Genomic DNA, 22200 nt, shown 5'->3' on the forward strand with positions numbered 1-22200 from the left:
CACTTTCTTCATTCCACCATTTCATTCATCTCTCATCTTCACCGTCTCCTTTAGCCTAACCGGCATAACCGTGGGACGTAAAACTCAAAAATTTCATTTCATTTTCATTTCTCTTCGGAAGTCCGATATTAAATAACCAGTAGAGAAATATACGTAGAACAGCGAAAATAAAAAATTATCTTAGTTTATTTACTAATCTGACATATTAAAGATCAAGTTGGCGACAACCAAAAGTGTCACGTCACTACTTCTTTTTCCCAATCACGAACGATTTTTTCAGACATGCTTAGGGGAAACCGGGGTATTCGCGAACACTAGGGTGATGCTGAACACCCAAGTTTATGCCCATGGAAGCTTGTTAGAAAACAGACGATTGTGCTACATGCTAGAGGAGAGACCTGGAAAAGCGTAGCATATATTTGGTGACAGTCAATTGAGTGGATTGCCAGGAACAAGACTTTTGTTGTTTTCCTCGATTCACTTATAACGTTGATTCAAGAAACTGGAGAAAGTAACTTGGCTCTTATCTTATCTATATTGTACGATTTCTCTCCTCTTTTTGTGATTGGCCTCAGTTAGGGTGAGGCGAGGCTTACCTTTTATTGGCATGATACTTAAAACAAAATTTAAATCATGCCCTATTCTTTATTTTTTTCTTAGTTTTTATTTCCTTTTTTTTTTAATGAAAAGATTCTAAGATTGAAAAGGTAGGCCTAAAACAAAATTTAAATCATGCCCTATTTATTTTTTCTTTCTTTTTTCTTTTTGTTTTTAGTTCCTTTTTTTAAAAAAAATTGAAAAGATTACTAATTCTTTGTAATCTTACTTGCTTGTATGCACTCAAAAATTAGTTTCAACTTTAACAATAAAATCGCGTCTCTTGCGGAAATGCCAGACAGAATGTTCGGGATTGCCCCATGGTATGAAATAAATTATCAAAAAGTTTTAAATAGTTCCTTTTTATTGAAAAGTAAGTAATAAGTTAATGAAATTGGTTTGGGAAATAGATGATGTCTTGGCAATAAGTGTTATTAGGTTTATTAATTAGAATAGTTTGCTATATTTATTATTTTAGGCCATTAGTAGCCTACTTCATTATTCCATTAGTCAGTAACCCTATTCTAGATATCTGGCCCTTCATCATAGGATGCAATGTTTTTCTGTGTGTGCTTCACAGAGTATTTTACAAATTTATTTAGCCTAGTAGCGTCCTTTAGCAGTTAGCCAATTTTGTTCAACCATTAACTGCATTTGAACATTGAACTAATAAAGAATACTGTCCGTGGCAGCAAAACATTAATGTGTATATCTGTGATTTCTACAATTCCAAATAATGTTTTCATTTTAATGAATATTTTATTTAATGGATCGTCATTTCTGAATTTGTCTTACATAAGAGTACTTGTTTAGCCTATTACCTATTAGCTTCCATTTGTAACAGTTTCAAGGATGATGAAGTTTGGTCGTGTTTCTCATTAACTTGAGTTGTTTGTAATTATAATTACCCCAACTGTAATTACCCCAACCACTGGGACAATCCCGAACATAGGTACATTTTTATTTATAATCAAAGCTTAAGTGTTCGTGAATACCCCGGTCTCCCCAACTAACTGTGTGACTAAGAGAGCATTTACACTTATTTTTATTTGAATTTATCAGTACCATCTAATAACTCATAAGTAATACAAAAATATAAGAAATATGTGTAAACGGAAAAATTGATTTAAAGTATTTTATGATTTGAAAGATAGTTTAAATCGTTTACTTGATTTTAATTTCAGTTACTTCAGTTTGAAATTCATTTTCTCAGTTATGTCCATTAAATTTAATAATCCAAAAATCGACTTCATATGGAATGAGACCTTCTGCTACCTTGGCAAAATAACTGCTTCAAAACAGCCAATATATGATTAACGTACTTCATCACCCTGCAACTCGAATCTTGAACTCGGAAAGTTTGCTTGCTTCTTCTTGACCATTTCTCTCGTAGTTTTAGTTTGTGATAGTCGACATAGGAGCTATACTATTTATTTCATTATTTGCATTGCGTTGTGATCAGAAAATTTTGCGATAACCGTTGAGAAATAAGTCTCGTAGATATACATCTGATGGTCGGAAGACCGATCTGTCATAAGTTCGAATTCCGCTCCAAAAGATATGATTATTGCGTTTTCTTTACAGCTTTCATTTCATTATTGTCAATCATTTCTTATCTCCCCATTTGATATAAACTTATCGTTCCAGCTTTCATTTCATTATATCTGCGTGCTTTTAACTTGATACGCACGCTCCTAACAATGACGTAAATACTTTTAAGACTGACACACACATTTCTAACTGTGAAGTAGATACTACCTGTAAACCATTATTGAAAAAAGCTGCTTAATTTGTTATTTATGCATATGTATTAAAAGTCCTTTGCTTTGAATGTTGGGAAAGCTTATTTACGTATATCATAAATAACATAATCCTCTGTTTTTCAGAATCAACTTTCTATTCATGTGTCTCACGCTCCAAGTGATGCAGATATCAGAAGGAAACTGCGACTGGATAACTTGAACATTGTTGGGATACCCACAGATCCTAAACCACTTTCTGCTTGGGTAAATAACCAAAAATGGATGACTGGGGATTGGCATTATAACGCCGTTAAGAAGGTAAGAAGAAAGATCACTTTCAGTGACTTATAATTTAACCTAAAAATTTAAAAACTTAAAACTTAAAAATTTAGATAGATACCATCTTAACCTAATTTTGCGTGATGACCAAAACCATCGGTGCTAAGATCTATTAAAAAAAAGTCTGAAATAATTGAATAACGGAGAAATAATAAACGGAAAATCACTTCTCGCATAAGAGGAGTGTACGTTTGTCAGTGTTACATAATCTCTACATGTGAGACACTTAAAAATTTAATTTTGGTTGTCGCTAATCGAAATGCACAGAATTTAGAGAGAGCGACAGCAAGCAGAGACGAGCAAGTATGTATAAGGTTAGGGAGTGCGGACGTGTGCTATTTGGATTAATTGTATATTAACATGCATCACTATTTTCTGATATTCTAGCTTGTAATATCTTAGAGGAATGCATTTAACACCTTCAACCCTAAGTTCGAATAGGACACGGTGTACTCGTAACGTAACCTATCGGTTAAACCCATAGTCTAGCTTTGAGTATATCAGTGGCGGCTGGTATTATATGTTGCATGGTTGTGCAACCGGATATTTTTTAATACTAAAGATATTTTTAGGTATTAAAGTAAAAAATAAACCTTTGCTCTTGAACACAAGACAGTATTGATGCATTTCTAAAAAATTGAATTAAAAAAAAACTGAAAGAAAGAAAGAGACTTACATTTCCAGTTGCAGCGAGCGTTGCCACTGGAAGCAGTAATGTTGAGCATATAGCGGCGAGTGCCTATCTCTTAACATGGAGTGCCTACTTGCAGTTGCATCTCGTTCCGCAACTGGTATATCGTCAGCTTCTGTAATAGTTACGAATTCCTCCGCTTGGCAGCGCTTGACTCAATTGATTGGGTAACATACAGACGCTTGGAAGAAAGAAGTTATTCACAAAACAAACTCGCAAAGAACAAATACGCGTCTGGTGGTAGTATTGTTTCTTTCTTTCTTAATATCGGGGGAGTTTTGCCCTCCCAAAGTTGGGTGGTTGTGGTCCTAAATATTCATTATGATCAAAACAGAGGAATTATCAAAATATAAAATAATTCTGTATTTTAATTTTGTGCTCGTATCGGTGCAGTTTTTAAGAATGTTTACTGCCTCAAGAACTGTCCCTATCGTTTCTCTTTCAAGCAATATGTTTTCCTTTTTTCTGTGGGGGGGGGGTATTGTCATATTACCAGCCATGAAATCAAGAGATTCCAACATGGAACACCAGGAAGTATGTCTAATGAAAAACTGAAGTATAAATGTAGTCAACGGGACTTAATACTGTATTTATGATATTTCTTCCCACTTCACCCAATTAAGTAATTTGTAATTAATTTCTAATCAATACTTTTTATGGGCATATACTAAAGAAGATGATGGAAATGAATGAAATGTTGGAATGAAGAAAGTGGGAGGAAACAATAAAAAGTATTGATTAGAATGTTTGTTTTGTGAATAACTTCTTTCTTCCAAGCGTCTGTATGTTACCAAATTATTACTTGTTGCTTAAATTATTACTCCAACACGAAGCCCACTTGACGCGACCTGGGATCGCACCAAGGGCCGCAAGTAATTTAGAATGTAGGAAATAATTTGTGACACTGAAAGAATAATAATCTTACTATGCACAGAAGTATACATATTATTTTTGTGTTTAAGAGGTTGCTTGATTTTGTTTTCACAAAATGTCTCCAATTTAAAACATCGTTACAGTTTAGAACTGAAATAAAGAAGACACAATAGTCAAACATACATATAATATGATGTACAGAATGAATGGTAAACCAAACCAAATCAAATGAACATTGATAATAGCAGAAATATCTAGTCCTTGCAATCGCAGTTCGTTTTTTTTTTTTTTCTACTTTGAGATATATACCTACCATTCCCAAAAGAGGAATTCCTATATTCAAGATATTTTCAGCGTCAAATTCAGTGATTTCGAATTCACGGTTAATTCCCATCGATTGAAAACTAACTAATCATTCCAAATATTAATATTTAGTAAATCATGTCTCGAAAGGAGAAAAAGTCCTACCACTGGTCTAATTCCTAGCTCTGTGTCTTTCATGCACATAATCCCGTGTTCGATTTCCGGCGGAAAGCATAAAAAATTAATCTCAAATCATTCACTTTCAATAATCATCTGTCTTCTTTAGCCTAATTTGTTGGAATGTTAAACTACCTTTTAATTATTATTTTCAAAGGAAAACATCTTAAATTTCATTCTTCTTTATAGTAGAACAGCAGACAAAAACACGTGATTACTGAAAATGGACTTTTTGTCCCTTGCATTCATACAAAGAAATGCTAAGAAAATGCGTATTGTCGAAGAGACGTGTTTCTGTACCCTAAAGAAAATAAAGCGGAAAATATTTGCAGTAGCGATACTTTTTATTCAAAAATACTTGGCGAGCAGCATTTCAGATTTCAACGAAGTCATATAAAAATATGAAGCTCGAAAAGAACGAAGAAAGACCTTTTATTTTAAAATACTGCATAGTTTATTTAATTAAATAATTTTTGTTTAACTGCTTGCTTGAATATATGCAATTTCCTTGCTTTTTTCTTCTTTTGGGTTAACGCCATCGTTCATGGCTTACATCACATACTATATATTCGATTTATCTCTTGTTCAATAACACGAGTGTAGAAGTTTTGTACCTGGGTATATAAATAGTTTATAAACGTACATTTATAGTGGTTGTTTCAAATAAAGAAAATAGCTTATATATTAAATCAATATTAGAGAATACACTTCAATCAATAAATATACAAATATAGCTTAAAAAGACTTTCCTCTTCATATTTCCTTAATATATATATATATATATATATATATATATATATTTTGGATAAAACTCAAGAACGTTGGGGGAGGGAAATACTTTGCGCGTATCTACATACCTTTGATATTGCAACCGGTGCTTCTACAAACTACGAACCGCTACTGGAGTATATATGAATCTCTCAGGTGGTGGAAGGCTCTCAACTGAGTTCAAACTTCTCTGGCTCGCATCTAAGAGGAAACATTAGTATTTCCTTGACATTTAATGATGAAATTGTGCAGGCGTTGTGTGCTAAAAGCTATTGTCAGTTTTATTATCGCTCATGAACACATGAATGATGGTTTTGGGTAGTTGTACTTTCTTTTCTGTAGTTATACACAAAGAAATATAAATGGATGAAGAACAAATAGTAAACACTGTAGCAGTTTCACCTAATAATACTCATACATAAAAGGTTTTACACTTTTTTCACATTACGTTTCTTTTTTTCCTTCTTTTTTATGTAACTGAAAGAGCATTTGTTTGAAGTAATATTGTAGCAATTCTATCCCACAATACTAATAACTATTGTATTTATGTTTAAAGATTTATTTTCCATGTGTTTTATATGAATTCATTTCTCATACTTGAGGGCTCGGGAAAACATAATGGTATTTCTATGTTACATTTTCTAACTTTCAAGTAAATTGGAAAAGAAGCTTGACCATTCGCATGCAATTCAATGCAGTGACATATAGCACACATTTCCGAAATTAAACTAACTGCATACTGTTTTATGGTTCAATCCCAACTCATTCTATTTAATAACTCAGTTTCACCGGAATTAGTGCTTATCATTATATCAGTCCGAGGCTATCATTTTAAAAACACACTAAATTGACAAGAAACTGGAATTTGCTCAGCTATATAAGCCCAAACACGAAAATGTTAAGGTGTTGACGTATGCATACCATGTGCAGTACTCCCCTTATATAGAATTATCTGCTGATGAGGCTTAAATTATTGGAGAGAAATGATATCTGTTGAGTCTACTTCGAATTTGTTGGACTGATCAAGTGAGTGAATCTGAATGATGAATACAACGTGTTAGATTCGTTCTTTTTCTATATCCAATGTTCGTTTTGTTTTTGTGTATCAAGTCCAACTGTTTAATATTGTGTTCATTGAAACGCAAATTCTTGTGATGTATCTGTAATTGCTGCTACAGTTTCAATTCTCTTCTCTTGTTTTCTATTAGACTCTTCAAGCCTTTGACTTGGATATTCCATTGACTGAAGATATTCTTCTAGAGATCAAAGATGGCCAAGCAGAAGAAAGAGTGACGTGCCCTGTATCATGGAATCGTATGTATTAGCTCTATAATGAAATTAATAAAAAACTTATTACAATTTAAATGTATTATATAGTATACTAAACTCAATAGCCATACTTACAATTCCATGAAAGTTTCAGTTTAGAAAGCATTCACGTTAAGCATACTGATGATATTAATTTTTTGAAGCAAAAAAGTATTTCAACTAGGTCATAACTAGGGTGAATATTTTAAAGGACAATTTTCATAGGACTAGCTCAGGAGAGTAATGCTCCCGGAAGTAGGAGCGAAAAACATAGTTCTGATTGGTTGGCGTTATCCATTTCTTGCCACATTGTCTTCAAATAGCAGAAATCAAACAATTGCTGCTGTCGGTCTTCGTGGCCGAGTAGACTGGCCTATATGCTAGTAACAAATATCGCTTTTGGCGTGAGTTCAAACCCGTCCCAAGGATTTTTTAAAAGCATTTTTAGAATACTTTCTAAATTAAAATAAGATGAAAATAATACTCAAAAAAGTGATTTGCTTACTTTTGTACAGATAAGTAGTAGTAGTAGTAGGAACGGGTTAGAAGCCCCGCAGAGCTCGTTTTGTTCTCCTTGTACTCCATGATATAAATTTTGTGACTAACTTAAAACACCTGGCTAGGATAGCGTGTAAAACAGCTGGCTAGAGTTGCGCGCGAAAAAAAATACTTCCGGGAGTATTACTCTCCCGAACGGGTCATATTTTTATAGGGAAAAAAATGAAAAAGGTTTTAAAATAAGATTAAAAGAGTGATATTTTAGTACTATATGTACTGAATAAACTATATACCTACATTGGCAAGAATAAACAAGTGTGTTCTACTTAGCAACACTAAGCATCTTGTTCAATTAACCATGTTTAGGAAATATAACACTTTTGTAGTTGCTAAAGCTTCTTTCTTCAATCACAGTGGAACAAAGTTCTTATATAGTCAGAAGGACAAATCTGTTGGTCTTCCAAGCGTGACGACACTACGAACATCAATCTCTCTTTGTCAAAACTGTTACCTCACACTAGATAGCATACTGTTATTTTTCTAAAAGCGTTGATGCTCCAAGTTTTTAATAGCAGCCGTTACACACATTGTGAGCGGAGGACTGTGAGTTTGCATAATCTGAATAAATTACCAAAATCATTAATATGCAAAAATGCAAATGTGGGAGGAATCTTAATATTTAAACTGATATTGACTTTAAATTACTGTAACCTCCTGCCACAAAGTTAATTTAGTGAATTTAGTCAGTCGGTAGAGTCTTAGAATGAATAAAAGTTAAAATTTTGAAAAGAAAAAAAAATAAGATTCCTGTTAAACATGAAACTCTAATTTACAGGTTAATATGGTTTTAACACCCATCCTGTATGCGAAAGATACCCACAATATGCTCATCGCAATTACGATCCATTGATAGACCCAGCTTCTGGCCTGAAAAGCAAACAAGAAACACAAAAGGGTAACACATTACCTTGCGGCCAACTGCAACAATAAAAGAAGCCAACATTCCAGTGGTAATCCTGATTTAATGCACCACTTCCGTAATTCCAGAGGCACACAGAAATTATATTTACAAAAGCACTCGCGCGCGTGGTCTTGCTAAGAGACCTGAGCAAAAGAAAAAAAAAATATTTCTTTCTCACACTTTGAGCTCGCAATTAATACTGTTTGTGCACTTTTGTTTTCATCACGCCGCACTCTTCTTTCTTGAAGTGTCTCTAGTTTCACGATTGACTGCGCTTCCGGGTCGAGTTTCTTCCAAAGTTGTGGACCATCCTCTTCCTAGGTTCTGCTAACCGTCAGGTTTCCTCTGCCATGGAATTTCAGTAAACACCAGAGGCGGTTCAACTGGGTAGTCCTTGGTGTGATACAACTATAAAATACATTTGTTATTTGACGAAAGTACTCATGACGTTCTCTCGCACGAAACCCGCCTACTTAATACAAGCAAAAATAGCTCAGTTCTTGTATTTAATGGGTTTTAATTAAACTATACTATACGATAGCATTGGGGATTTCCTACTGAACACGGCAATGCTTTTTCTTCACTAAGAATGTTACTCGCTTTCGATTTCACTGTTAGTAGCGTGAACAAGTGATATAGCGTGTGACGTAAACATGGCACAAAATTGATACTGGTGCGAAGCACTTTACGAAATATGATGTAAAGCTTTGTCTCTTCCCACTAGTAAATGGTGATATATGTTGCACTTGTTCTCATATCACTTTTGTGAAAACACACTTTTAAATATATATATAATCGGTATCTCCTACTCTCCCATTCCACCACGAGAATGTTAGTCCGGAGAAAAACGAGGAAATACTGAAAGTAAACTAGCTATGATTGCTCATTCTACAGCACACACGCACAGAATATCAGTGTGTCACTAACGCACTATTCTTGTACACACATCTCTGAATGGTAAGAGTACCAAATAGCTGACGGTCAACACGATAACGACTTGCAGTGCTTGATATGCACTGTCTCGCGATTTAGGAATAACTAACTCTTTGGTTGTCCCGAGTACTGTTATATTCCTTTGCAGTTTCATTGTTTCTTTCAACTGCTGGGTTGGGCCGAACCAAAGTAGCCCGCTACACTGGAATAGGGGTGAAGGTGCATCCCTCACCTGCGAGTTTCCAGTGACCTAGATAACTTAAAAAAAACACACTTGTTCATGTTCTTTTTCACTTTGTCGATCACTTCAATGGCATCGTTGTCTGTCACTATGTTTGTTAACTTGCTTAATAATTAAGCTTCAATTTAGTATCTGTTACGCACACACACTGTGCCGTAATTACGAGAAATATTAACACACACACCAACATTATTTAAACTCTGTCACTTGACATGTTTACTTAAACACCTTTGTCAGGTGACACCACCTATCGGCGACACCAGGAACTGCTTGAACAAGTGACATTGAATATGATGAATTACAGAAACGGATGCATTGAAGGATTTGGTTTCTGAACAAATTAATGATGTTAATTAAACAAATTAAATGAACTATGCAAAATGCAAACAAATTAAAATGACTCTAGATAAGGCTGAAGTAGCCTGACACATGATAAACAACATAATATTACTGATTGGAAGGTCGCTTTTCCTTTGCAACAGTATTGCCTTCTCGGTTATATTTAAAAAAAAACAAAGGTATGTGTTAGTCTCCCTGCATACCTTCCACAACCACAAACTAGGCCTAAACTGGTATTAGTACAAGCCAATTTAACAAAACAAAATATATATATCGAACTACATATGTCTAATACTACGGGAACACCCAGAAAGTTTATTTACATAACATAACACATATTATCATTCAAATCATATCAGCGGTGCAGACGATAACTATATTTTTACAGAGACATCTAGCGGATGTCATGGAACCATTACAAACAACTTTCTAGACAGCTTCCCCTCTAGTTCAAGTGGACTCGTCAATAATTTTAAAATAGTCAATTTCTCTTTCTCTGAGAATGTTCCGTTGGCAAAACGACGCTTCACAAGTCGAACACGCTAAAAATGGGCGTGTTTTAAAAAAATAACACCTCTTTGTATTCGGATTTCTCTCATAGACATGCTAAAAATTTTATGATTTTTTCAAGTATTGTCTCCATAGGATCTGTGTCTCGGTAGTGATAGTGTATGCTACTTCCTATAACAACACTAGGAAATTCAACTAGCAATACATCTAAGCAAAATCTGAATCTCATAGGTTTTCTATCCTTATTCATATGGTTATATTGATTTCAAAAATCTTCTCAACTTGGGTGTCCAACGCTCCGTTAAGTACACATGCTTTCTTTGAGTTTTTTTTCTGGGAAGCTTTCTCTGCCTCTATCCATGCAAACTAGCATATCGAAATACAAAATTCGCTATCTTCTTATACGTTAATATTAATTAATATTAAATTCTCATTGCTTCTCGCTTAAGTCCTGCCCTGTTGTTCATTACTATTCATTTACATAACACAATAAACCATAAATATACATAGAAATATTAATAAAAGTCATATGCTCCCGCTGGTAATTATTTAAATCTCAAAATTCTTTATATGCAAATTCCTAATTAAATTGAAATAATATTCATAATTTCACGAAAAATTTAAATATGCAAATCATCTTATAAGACAGATCATGTGACGTTCACATTTATTCCCCTCCTAAGGAAATGCAACCGTTAATCGCTTAATCGTTGCATTTTCTCAGAAGTTGTACTAATCTATTTTACGTGAATCACATACATATTCCGTATATACTAACTTTATACAAGATTTCCTTAAATACATCAATATATCATAGCAATAATAAAATGGTAAACTAAGCACTAATAACAAACAAATAATAATCCCTACCATGTCATAATCACTTTATACTCATCATTCTATACTAAATTCATCTCTTTCGTAATATCCTGATTCAGCTGTTGTATTACACTCCGCGCAACTACTCTCTTGAAGGCCAGACGTAAAGAGGTGCGTCTGGGAGTGATTCTTTCTTCTTCAGCTCTCCATCCTGTATGACGTGCTGTGTTTATTTCCTGCCTTTCCTACGTCATCAGGTCAGCTGTGTCCTGAGGAGGCGTGGCTTCACGCTGAACGTATTTTTTCAGGTGGAACACGTTTCTCTTCATTAATACTTCCTTAGTCTCAGGATCACCGAGCGTGCAGACATTATTCTGCGCAGTTGAGAGTGTCACGTAAGGTCCCGTGTAAAGGAGCATCATCTTCTTGGTAATGCCAGAGAAAGCGTCAGATTTGGGAAAAGCTCTCACCAGTACCAAATCTCCAACCTCGAAACGCGCTGGCTCGCGACGTTTATCGAAGGCCTTCTTTCTTCGCTGTGCTGACTTCTTCAGATTACTTGCTGCTAGCTCAACGTAATATTTCAACGATTTGTGTATCTCTACTTCTGGGATCTCAAATAATCTCGCCAGTTCTTTCGACGGTGATTCTCCCAGGTGCACTTGAAATGGACTTAGACCAGTCGACAGATGTACGCTTGAGTTGAGACACTTTTCAATTTTCTCAAGATGTTTGGGCCATTCTCTCTGCTTGTCATGGCACAATTTTCGTAACATTCTCACTGTCGATTTTACACCCACCTCAGCCATGTTTCCTTGGGGATAGTACGGAGTACTATAGATGGGCTTAAGGTTTAAGTCCGAGAGTTCCTTCTTCCACTTGGCACTCGAAAACTGTGTCCCATTGTCTGTCAAGATGACCTCAGCAGACGGACACAGTTTCAGGAACTCCTTCAGCTTCTTTAACGCTGTGTCTGTGGTGGCCCTTCTGCACGCATAGAGTCCAATCAACTTGGAGAAAGCATCCACGCATACAAGGATGTATGACACGTTGCCTACCCCCACAGGGAGAGGCCCCAACCAGTCCAGACAAACCATGTACCCAGGGCGACGCACTAAAACAGGGTTCAGTGGTCCCGAACGATACATGTGAGGGGGGGATGCTTTCTGACACAGACCACAGGAAGCTGAGAATTTCTTTATGGCATTCCTCATCTTCGGCCACACAAAATATTCAGTTAACATTGGCACAAGCTTGCTAGCAGACAGATGTCCTCTCTCATTGTGGTAATATTCCAACAATGGCTGCACAAGCACTTCCGGTATGCAAATCCGTAGACCGGAACGGTCACGTTTACATAGCCGTCCATTTGAGAGCAAGTACTGGTGGTTCTCGCTGGCTGTTTTCCCTGAGTTTTCCTGGTTCTGCAGCTTTCTCTTGACGTCGCCAAATACAGGGTCAGAAGTTTGCAGCTCTGGCAACACTGCAATAAGTTCCCTTAACTGACTCGGAATGTGGGTCAGTATTGTCATCAGAGATTCATTCAATACCAATTTCTTTGCCTTATCGAATTGAACTCCTGTATTTGGTGGGTACCTGGAATGGTAGTCGCTTAAATTGTCCTTAGACTTTACATACTCAAATTCGAATGTCAACATATTCAAAGTTAGTATCCAACGCATCAGACGCTGTGACGTAAGTCTACATAACAGCAGAAAACGTATCGATTGATGGTCGCTGCGAATTTTGAAGAAATTGCCTACCAAATAGTGTTTAAACTTACACACGCCATCAATTACACCAGCCATCTCTTTCTCTGAAATTCCATAGTTACGTTCTGCTGCATTAAAGATGCGTGACGTCATTCCTATTACACGGACCTCGCCATTGTCGTCCAGTTGATAAAGATGCGACGAACAACTTACATCGGAAGCGTCACATTCCAAAATAAGTTGTTTGTCAGGGAGCGGCTTCTTCAGCACTACTTTCTGTCTGAAGACTTCGCGTATCCTTTGAAACGCTACGTCGTGACAAGGCAACCATTGATATTTCACTCCCTTCTTTAACAACTGAAACAATGGGTATAAAATTTCTGAATACTGTGTACTGAATATTCTATAGAATTGACAGTACCCAATAAAACTTCTCAATTCTTTCACGTTTCTCGGTTTGCGAAATTCCATGACCTTCTCCAGTTTCTCCTGCGACTTCTCAATTCCAGCAGGGGAGAGGTCATAGCCAAGAATGGAAATTCTCCGGCGGGCAAATTGGCACTTTTTCAATCTTAAAGTTAGGCCACCTACTTTTAACTTCCCTAACACAATATCAAGATGGCGTAGATGCTCATCAAAAGAAAATGACGATATGGTTACATCATCAACATAATGGCCACAAAAGTCACGACACTCATCCCCGAGAATGGAATTGATCGCACGCACACATGAAGCTAAGCTCTGCTTGGTCCCAAAGGGAAGCTTCTTGAATACATACGTAATTCCGTCGTGAAGGAAACCTAAATATTTCTGGCTCTTTTCCTCAACTAGAATTTGCATGAAAGAATCCACTGCATCTAAACTAGAGAACCAACGCCGTTCACATAAATCTTGCAATGTGCACAGTGCAGGGATCGGCTGGTCGAATTCTGCGCGCGTAATAGCACCGAGCTTTCTCGCATCCAAACAAGTCCTCAAGGTCCCATTCTTTTTCGGCACAATCACGAGTGGACTTAGATAAGAAGTGGGATGCTTCTTGATTATACCCCACGCCAACCAACGACTAATGGTGTTAGTTACAGCCGTTCGGTGTCGCAGAGGATAAGGATACATCCTTGTCTTCATGGGTCGATCATCGGTCACCTCAATGGAATGCTGGTAATCCCTAATGGTACCGGGCTTCTCGTCAAATATGCTTCGATGTTTGTAGAGCACGTCGTACAACTTTTGCTTTTCCTCCCCACTCAAATCAGTATACTTTTCGACATGATCTCTAATTTCTTCTGGGGTAGCCTGGGTTCGAACCTTCGCCCATTCCTGTGGCGAGTAAACGACGTTTGCAAGTTCGGCTGCAGTTGGGAACTTCCCATCGTCCAACTGGCTGCGCAGGGTAGCCAACTCTCCCTGGTGGCCTCCGCCTGCTGACGCTCGCTCGAACTGCTCTGTAGTCAGCGGCCCTCTCCTCGACACGCACATACTACTAAGTGTGGGATTCTCACAATCAACCACATCCTCTTCGAACTCCCAGGATAATTTTCTTATGAAAAGGTCTTCTTCCTCTATTTCGATGTCTCGAAAAGAAACTTCTATATGGTGGGGATGGTTAAGCGAAAGGACGTTTCTCTCATAATCTAGTATCGCTCTACTTTCTACAAAGAACTGTGAACCCAAAATGAGTTCACGGTTCAGCCCTTTCACTACTATTGCTGAAGTATAGTACTCCTTCTCTGCAATCACTAACTCTAACAATACTTGGCCGATGATCGAAGCGACGGCGCGACCGAACGCTGAACTGACTTTAATGTTCGCTGACTTAATGAACGCTGGTGGGGGGTCTCGCTTACGTATTTCTTCCCAACATTGCAGTGAGATAGCCGAGATGCTCGCGCCACTGTCCAATAATGCCAGAATTTTGCTATTAAATAGACCTACTTCTACCTCCGGAAGTGTTACTAAATTGTTATTGGGTAGCTTTTCGGTCGAACTATCTAAAAGGTTCCTAAAGATCGCATTCGTCTCGTCAAACAACTCTTTGTTTATTTTAATTTTGTCCCCATTTCTCTGTAATAGCATGACCTCGGGCTGACGAATGTCGTTATTTCCTTCACGATCGAAATGTGTCGTGCTAATTATACGTCTACAAGTTTCACAATCCCCATTCTCAAGTGTCTCTAAAGTCTTTACAAATGTCTCACTACTTTCTTCTTTTTCTTCTTCTAAAACATTGTTGCATGCAATAACACAATTACGCATATCCTCAGAAATACATTTCGCCGGTTGCTCCTGAATATTCAGTACTCCAGTATTCAAGTCACCGCTCTGAGAACATGCGGACAGTTCGCAGTGGCGTTGACTAGTTCCAGGGCTATTCGCACGTGAATTCCCACGAGACGAGACTTGTCTCGAGGACTGTTCAGTCCTATCGTTATGAACACGGAGCTCATTAACCTCCGCAGCATAGTCACTATTTCTATTATTATTATTACGAGTTTGTGCACGACCCCTATTCCTTCCACGTCGTTGTCCTCGATTTCCCTGATTTCTCGTTCGAGAATCTCCAGTGTCACGCTCCTGACCACTGGAATTTCTCGCACGCCAATTGCCATTATTATTTCCATTTCTGTTTACATTGCCTCTTCGTGAACCCCTATTATAATAAGGCCCATTGTCCCTGTGGAACCTCCTGTCTCTGGTGGGGTTACTCGGCCTACTGTTTCGTGGGGGGGGAAGATCGTCCTACATCTTCTTCTTCTTCCTCTACAGTAAGTGAATTTATTCCCCTCCTACTGTTGTTGTTACTTGGTGGCTGATAGGTGGACTGCAGCTCACCAACAATGTTCAACAATTCATCTATAGATCGAGGTTTAGATGACACAATACATCTATAGATTGAGAATGGCAATTGCCGTGGAAGAACTCGCAAAAGTACCTGGGGCGGTAACGGGGGGTCGAGAATACTGTTGGTATGCAGTAATTCCAACAAGTATTCTGTCGGTTTCTTGCTTCCCCGTGTCTCGAAGCGTGACGTCAAAATAGAGGCACGGAGATTAGCAAGTTTCTCCTCGCTAAGATAGGCGTTCTTGAAATGTCTAACGAGATCTTGGTAATTAGCGCATTTCTTCAAAGTCACCTGCATCCACTGGCGTGAGATGCCACGGAAGCAGTGGGAGGAAAAGACCAACCGTCTCTCTTCTGGTACACCCGTTAAATCGAAATAATTATCTAGCTCTACTAGAAAATTATGGGCCTGTATTTCTGATTCAACTCCTGTAAAAACAGGAAGTGACAGATCTCGATGTAATAGCCCTAAGGCTGACGCTACCTGGCAATTCGCAACACTACTATTGCTACTGCTGACGTTGTTTATGTTTGGAGGGGGAGGGGCAGCCTGCTCGTCTGAGTTCTCACGCCTGGGAAGCTCAGGGAACTGTCCCGCATGGCTCGGTCCAGCGACCGGCGTTTCGATTCTCTCATGCGAGACAGAGGCTGTGTTTTGACAACTGGAACTGTTTTCTCGCACCGACTCCTTTAACAGTTCCAGCTGTTCCTCCCATCTCAGTTCTGCTCTACGCAACTTAGATTGTAAGTGGCCCACCGAACTATCTACTGTAGCTTTTACTCTGTCAATTTCTGTAGAAACGGCGGCTACATTTTCCCCCACTCTCTCCATGTCACCACGTAAATGGTTGACATCTCGAGAGACCTGAGCGAGGTCTGAACCAAGGACCTCAGATATCTCGCCTATCCTGCTTTCAGTGTGAGCCTCTAATTCACTAATTTTATTCTCTGTTGCCTCAACTGATGATTTTAGTTCTTGGCAGGATGCTGCTATCTTGGATTCCAGAGCTTCCGCTGAGGAATCGATCCTTGCCTCTAGCTCTGTCACGTTTTGGAGCATCTCATGCCTGAAACTGGCAGTGATCTGCTCTTGAACAGCCTCTAACCTCTCTAACATGGTTCTGCTAGCGTTCTCCTGCCTACTTGCTAATTCCGATAACGTTCTCTTATTCGTCTTTTCTTGGTTTTCTAATTTGTTCGCTATCTCTAAAAGTGATTTATCCTGCTTCTTTTCTTGAGTTTCTAGCTTCTTTTCTTGTTTCTCTAGCTTATTCGAAATGTCATTTAATGATTTCTCTTGTTTGTCTGCCATTTCTTTTAACATGCTAAACAAAGACGCGAGACACGGGTCAGATACAGATGTGACTTGCGCTGAGGTGCTGGGAACCGGTTCCCTAACCTGCTCCGATTCATTAGCCCTCTCATTTCTATTAACTGTACCTTCTCCAGGCGGAACTACTTCCTGGAGAGAGGTGTTTACATTTCCTACTGAATCGCTTCCGGTGTCCTGAGACTCCGATGGAAATTCTATTACTTGCGCAAATTGATCGTCAATAATGTTGTCGCCTACAAAACCTTCCATCGCTCTAGCTTGACTTCGCGTTACTACCATCAAGTGATTATGAACTCTAAATAAGTAACTAGGTTCTCTAAATGCCTAAACTTGATTCGCTAAATGTTATTCCCCTCCAAAAGGTTTAAAATTTGGCAATACACATCAACAAAATAAATGCATATAACACAACAATAATACACACAGAAATAATAAACTTTCTGGATGGCAGCGCGACAACCTGAAAGAAAAACACATCTACTGCTACCCGCGTCTGGCTTGCACTAAATATCGTAAAAACGTTGGGTATCTTTCATTTCTTGTGGCAACATTCTTTACTGACCAGAAAATGAAAAAGAAAACAAGACTTTACTTTATTTCTCTTGCCACAAGATTTACTATCAAAAGCAAATTTTAGCAAAGGACATTTCTAAAACAAAACATACATCCAGGATGGTGTGTGTGTCGTGCTCCACGCGTAAGGCAGCCAAGTTCTTTGTGAGCGGAGGACTGTGAGTTTGCATAATCTGAATAAATTACCAAAATCATTAATATGCAAAAATGCAAATGTGGGAGGAATCTTAATATTTAAACTGATATTGACTTTAAATTACTGTAACCTCCTGCCACAAAGTTAATTTAGTGAATTTAGTCAGTCGGTAGAGTCTTAGAATGAATAAAAGTTAAAATTTTGAAAAGAAAAAAAAATAAGATTCCTGTTAAACATGAAACTCTAATTTACAGGTTAATATGGTTTTAACACCCATCCTGTATGCGAAAGATACCCACAATATGCTCATCGCAATTACGATCCATTGATAGACCCAGCTTCTGGCCTGAAAAGCAAACAAGAAACACAAAAGGGTAACACATTACCTTGCGGCCAACTGCAACAATAAAAGAAGCCAACATTCCAGTGGTAATCCTGATTTAATGCACCACTTCCGTAATTCCAGAGGCACACAGAAATTATATTTACAAAAGCACTCGCGCGCGTGGTCTTGCTAAGAGACCTGAGCAAAAGAAAAAAAAATATTTCTTTCTCACACTTTGAGCTCGCAATTAATACTGTTTGTGCACTTTTGTTTTCATCACGCCGCACTCTTCTTTCTTGAAGTGTCTCTAGTTTCACGATTGACTGCGCTTCCGGGTCGAGTTTCTTCCAAAGTTGTGGACCATCCTCTTCCTAGGTTCTGCTAACCGTCAGGTTTCCTCTGCCATGGAATTTCAGTAAACACCAGAGGCGGTTCAACTGGGTAGTCCTTGGTGTGATACAACTATAAAATACATTTGTTATTTGACGAAAGTTCTCATGACGTTCTCTCGCACGAAACCCGCCTACTTAATACAAGCAAAAATAGCTCAGTTCTTGTATTTAATGGGTTTTAATTAAACTATACTATACGATAGCATTGGGGATTTCCTACTGAACACGGCAATGCTTTTTCTTCACTAAGAATGTTACTCGCTTTCGATTTCACTGTTAGTAGCGTGAACAAGTGATATAGCGTGTGACGTAAACATGGCACAAAATTGATACTGGTGCGAAGCACTTTACGAAATATGATGTAAAGCTTTGTCTCTTCCCACTAGTAAATGGTGATATATGTTGCACTTGTTCTCATATCACTTTTGTGAAAACACACTTTTAAATATATATATATAATCGGTATCTCCTACTCTCCCATTCCACCACGAGAATGTTAGTCCGGAGAAAAACGAGGAAATACTGAAAGTAAACTAGCTATGATTGCTCATTCTACAGCACACACGCACAGAATATCAGTGTGTCACTAACGCACTATTCTTGTACACACATCTCTGAATGGTAAGAGTACCAAATAGCTGACGGTCAACACGATAACGACTTGCAGTGCTTGATATGCACTGTCTCGCGATTTAGGAATAACTAACTCTTTGGTTGTCCCGAGTACTGTTATATTCCTTTGCAGTTTCATTGTTTCTTTCAACTGCTGGGTTGGGCCGAACCAAAGTAGCCCGCTCCACTGGAATAGGGGTGAAGGTGCATCCCTTACCTGCGAGTTTCCAGTGACCTAGATAACTTAAGAAAAACACACTTGTTCATGTTCTTTTTCACTTTGTCGATCACTTCAATGGCATCGTTGTCTGTCACTATGTTTGTTAACTTGCTTAATAATTAAGCTTCAATTTAGTATCTGTTACGCACACACACTGTGCCGTAATTACGAGAAATATTAACACACACACCAACATTATTTAAACTCTGTCACTTGACATGTTTACTTAAACACCTTTGTCAGGTGACACCACCTATCGGCGACACCAGGAACTGCTTGAACAAGTGACATTGAATATGATGAATTACAGAAACGGATGCATTGAAGGATTTGGTTTCTGAACAAATTAATGATGTTAATTACACAAATTAAATGAACTATGCAAAATGCAAACAAATTAAAATGACTCTATATAAGGCTGAAGTAGCCTGACACATGATAAACAACATAATATTACTGATTGGAAGGTCGCTTTTCCTTTGCAACAGTATTGCCTTCTCGGTTATATTTAAAAAAAAACAAAGGTATGTGTTAGTCTCCCTGCATACCTTCCACAACCACAAACTAGGCCTAAACTGGTATTAGTACAAGCCAATTTAACAAAACAAAATATATATATCGAACTACATATGTCTAATACTACGGGAACACCCAGAAAGTTTATTTACATAACATAACACATATTATCATTCAAATCATATCAGCGGTGCAGACGATAACTATATTTTTACAGAGACATCTAGCGGATGTCATGGAACCATTACAAACAACGTTCTAGACAGCTTCCCCTCTAGTTCAAGTGGACTCGTCAATAATTTTAAAATAGTCAATTTCTCTTTCTCTGAGAATGTTCCGTTGGCAAAACGACGCTTCACAAGTCGAACACGCTAAAAATGGGCGTGTTTTAAAAAAATAACACCTCTTTGTATTCGGATTTCTCTCATAGACATGCTAAAAATTTTATGATTTTTTCAAGTATTGTCTCCATAGGATCTGTGTCTCGGTAGTGATAGTGTATGCTACTTCCTATAACAACACTAGGAAATTCAACTAGCAATACATCTAAGCAAAATCTGAATCTCATAGGTTTTCTATCCTTATTCATATGGTTATATTGATTTCAAAAATCTTCTCAACTTGGGTGTCCAACGCTCCGTTAAGTACACATGCTTTCTTTGAGTTTTTTTTTCTGGGAAGCTTTCTCTGCCTCTATCCATGCAAACTAGCATATCGAAATACAAAATTCGCTATCTTCTTATACGTTAATATTAATTAATATCAAATTCTCATTGCTTCTCGCTTAAGTCCTGCCCTGTTGTTCATTACTATTCATTTACATAACACAATAAACCATAAATATACATAGAAATATTAATAAAAGTCATATGCTCCCGCTGGTAATTATTTAAATCTCAAAATTCTTTATATGCAAATTCCTAATTAAATTGAAATAATATTCATAATTTCACGAAAAATTTAAATATGCAAATCATCTTATAAGACAGATCATGTGACGTTCACAACATATTTTAAACAATTTTGTTTGTAAATCACGAATCCTCTTGGGCTGAAGAAGTTGGTGCCTCTATGATTTGCACTGCGTCATTCAAATCAAGGGAAAGCATAAACTGCTTGATCTTGTCCATGTACTCTTACAACAAACAGCCTACTTAACCCATGTTTACTGGGAAATTTGAAATAAAATCTAAAAATAGCATTAAAATAACTGGAAAGAGGAGAAAAGGGTATCAAGAGGAGATTATCGGAATGAAAGGATAAAAAGCCTAAAATGGAGAAAAGATGCTGGAAAATTTTCTGTTTGAAACTTAAAACAATATATGACAGGTTGTGTACTTTCGGAGAGCATGTTTTTGAACTAAAAGAAAAAGGTGCGCACTTAAGAATCCTAACCTTGATAATGATTACGCATACAACGAAGTAGGACACAGAAGCATAGGCGGAACTAGAGGGGGGCCAGGGAGAGCCGGCCCCCCTAGAAGCAAAGCTGGCCCTCCACAGAATTTTTCTACTGGACGAAAATAATGTCATTAGTTTACCTCAATTTACGCATAACAATGTTAGTGATGCTTGCATTCGACATATTTAATAGTGTCTATACTCGTCCCGCATTGGTGTAACTATTTTCCTAGGGGGGCGGACATGGTCCCTTAGTTCTGATAATTGGAAGAATCTTTCAGAAGACCTTGCTATAATGCTTATATATATAAATTCTGAGTCTCCCTTTCCTCGCACTCATTATAAGCTCTTCAAGTTATTCAGTTCTCCTAACACGAGACTGTCAAGTATCAGATCAGTGAAAACATATTACATCATAAATTTGCTTAAAATTGTATATTTCCTATATTCAGTTGCTACTAAATAACTACCTAAATCTACTCTAATTATGAAAACTCAATTTTCTATTGCTATTTTACTCGTGCAATTCTGAGCGAAAATACATTATTCGTAAACAACTATCATGTTCTCACAAGGAAGGGACATGAACCTGTCATCCGGACATGGGAATCAAACCTAGTCCATTCAATAAACAAAAATATGTTCATGCACAAAAAATTAGGTGCCATGGACAACGGAGTAAGCCCCTGGGCCCCATTAACCCTGTTAATATAAAGAAAATCGTAGACTCGTAGTGAAATAGCTATTGAGTCGTTCCAGGTCAAATCAACACAATTTTAAGAGAAAATTTATCCTACCATCTCAGATTGTCGTGAAATTTTGCACAAGAATACTGTTCATATGGACTAAAACAAATTACCAAATTTCATCTTTATATATCAACCGGCATCGTAGATAAGGCTATATAAATTTTTAAAAAAAAAGCCCAATATAATATGTTCAGTGTATTTTGAAACTGGAACTGCGGCTCTCCTGATTGAGCTAGAGAGCTGGAGCATTTTTCATGCCCTTTCCTGTGGCGTACATCAACATATAGGCTAATA

The 22200-nt window shown here is 37.5% G+C and overlaps 1 protein-coding gene across 2 annotated transcripts in view; it reads left to right on the plus strand.

The window, feature by feature from the left end:
• LOC145673464 (lysosomal alpha-glucosidase-like) overlaps nucleotides 1-22200 on the plus strand; it is a 264976-nt gene that overhangs the window by 59191 nt on the left and 183585 nt on the right. For both annotated transcript variants that reach the window (XM_081743185.1, XM_081743184.1), the window contains exons 5-6: nucleotides 2484-2657; nucleotides 6699-6804. In XM_081743185.1, the coding sequence (XP_081599311.1) occupies nucleotides 2484-2657; nucleotides 6699-6804 (280 nt within the window). The remainder of the gene's footprint in view (nucleotides 1-2483; nucleotides 2658-6698; nucleotides 6805-22200) is intronic.

The sequence above is a fragment of the Thermobia domestica genome, chromosome 16 (genome assembly GCF_964235325.1).
Source record: "Thermobia domestica chromosome 16, izTheDome1.hap1.1, whole genome shotgun sequence".
Lineage (NCBI taxonomy): Eukaryota > Metazoa > Arthropoda > Insecta > Zygentoma > Lepismatidae > Thermobia > Thermobia domestica.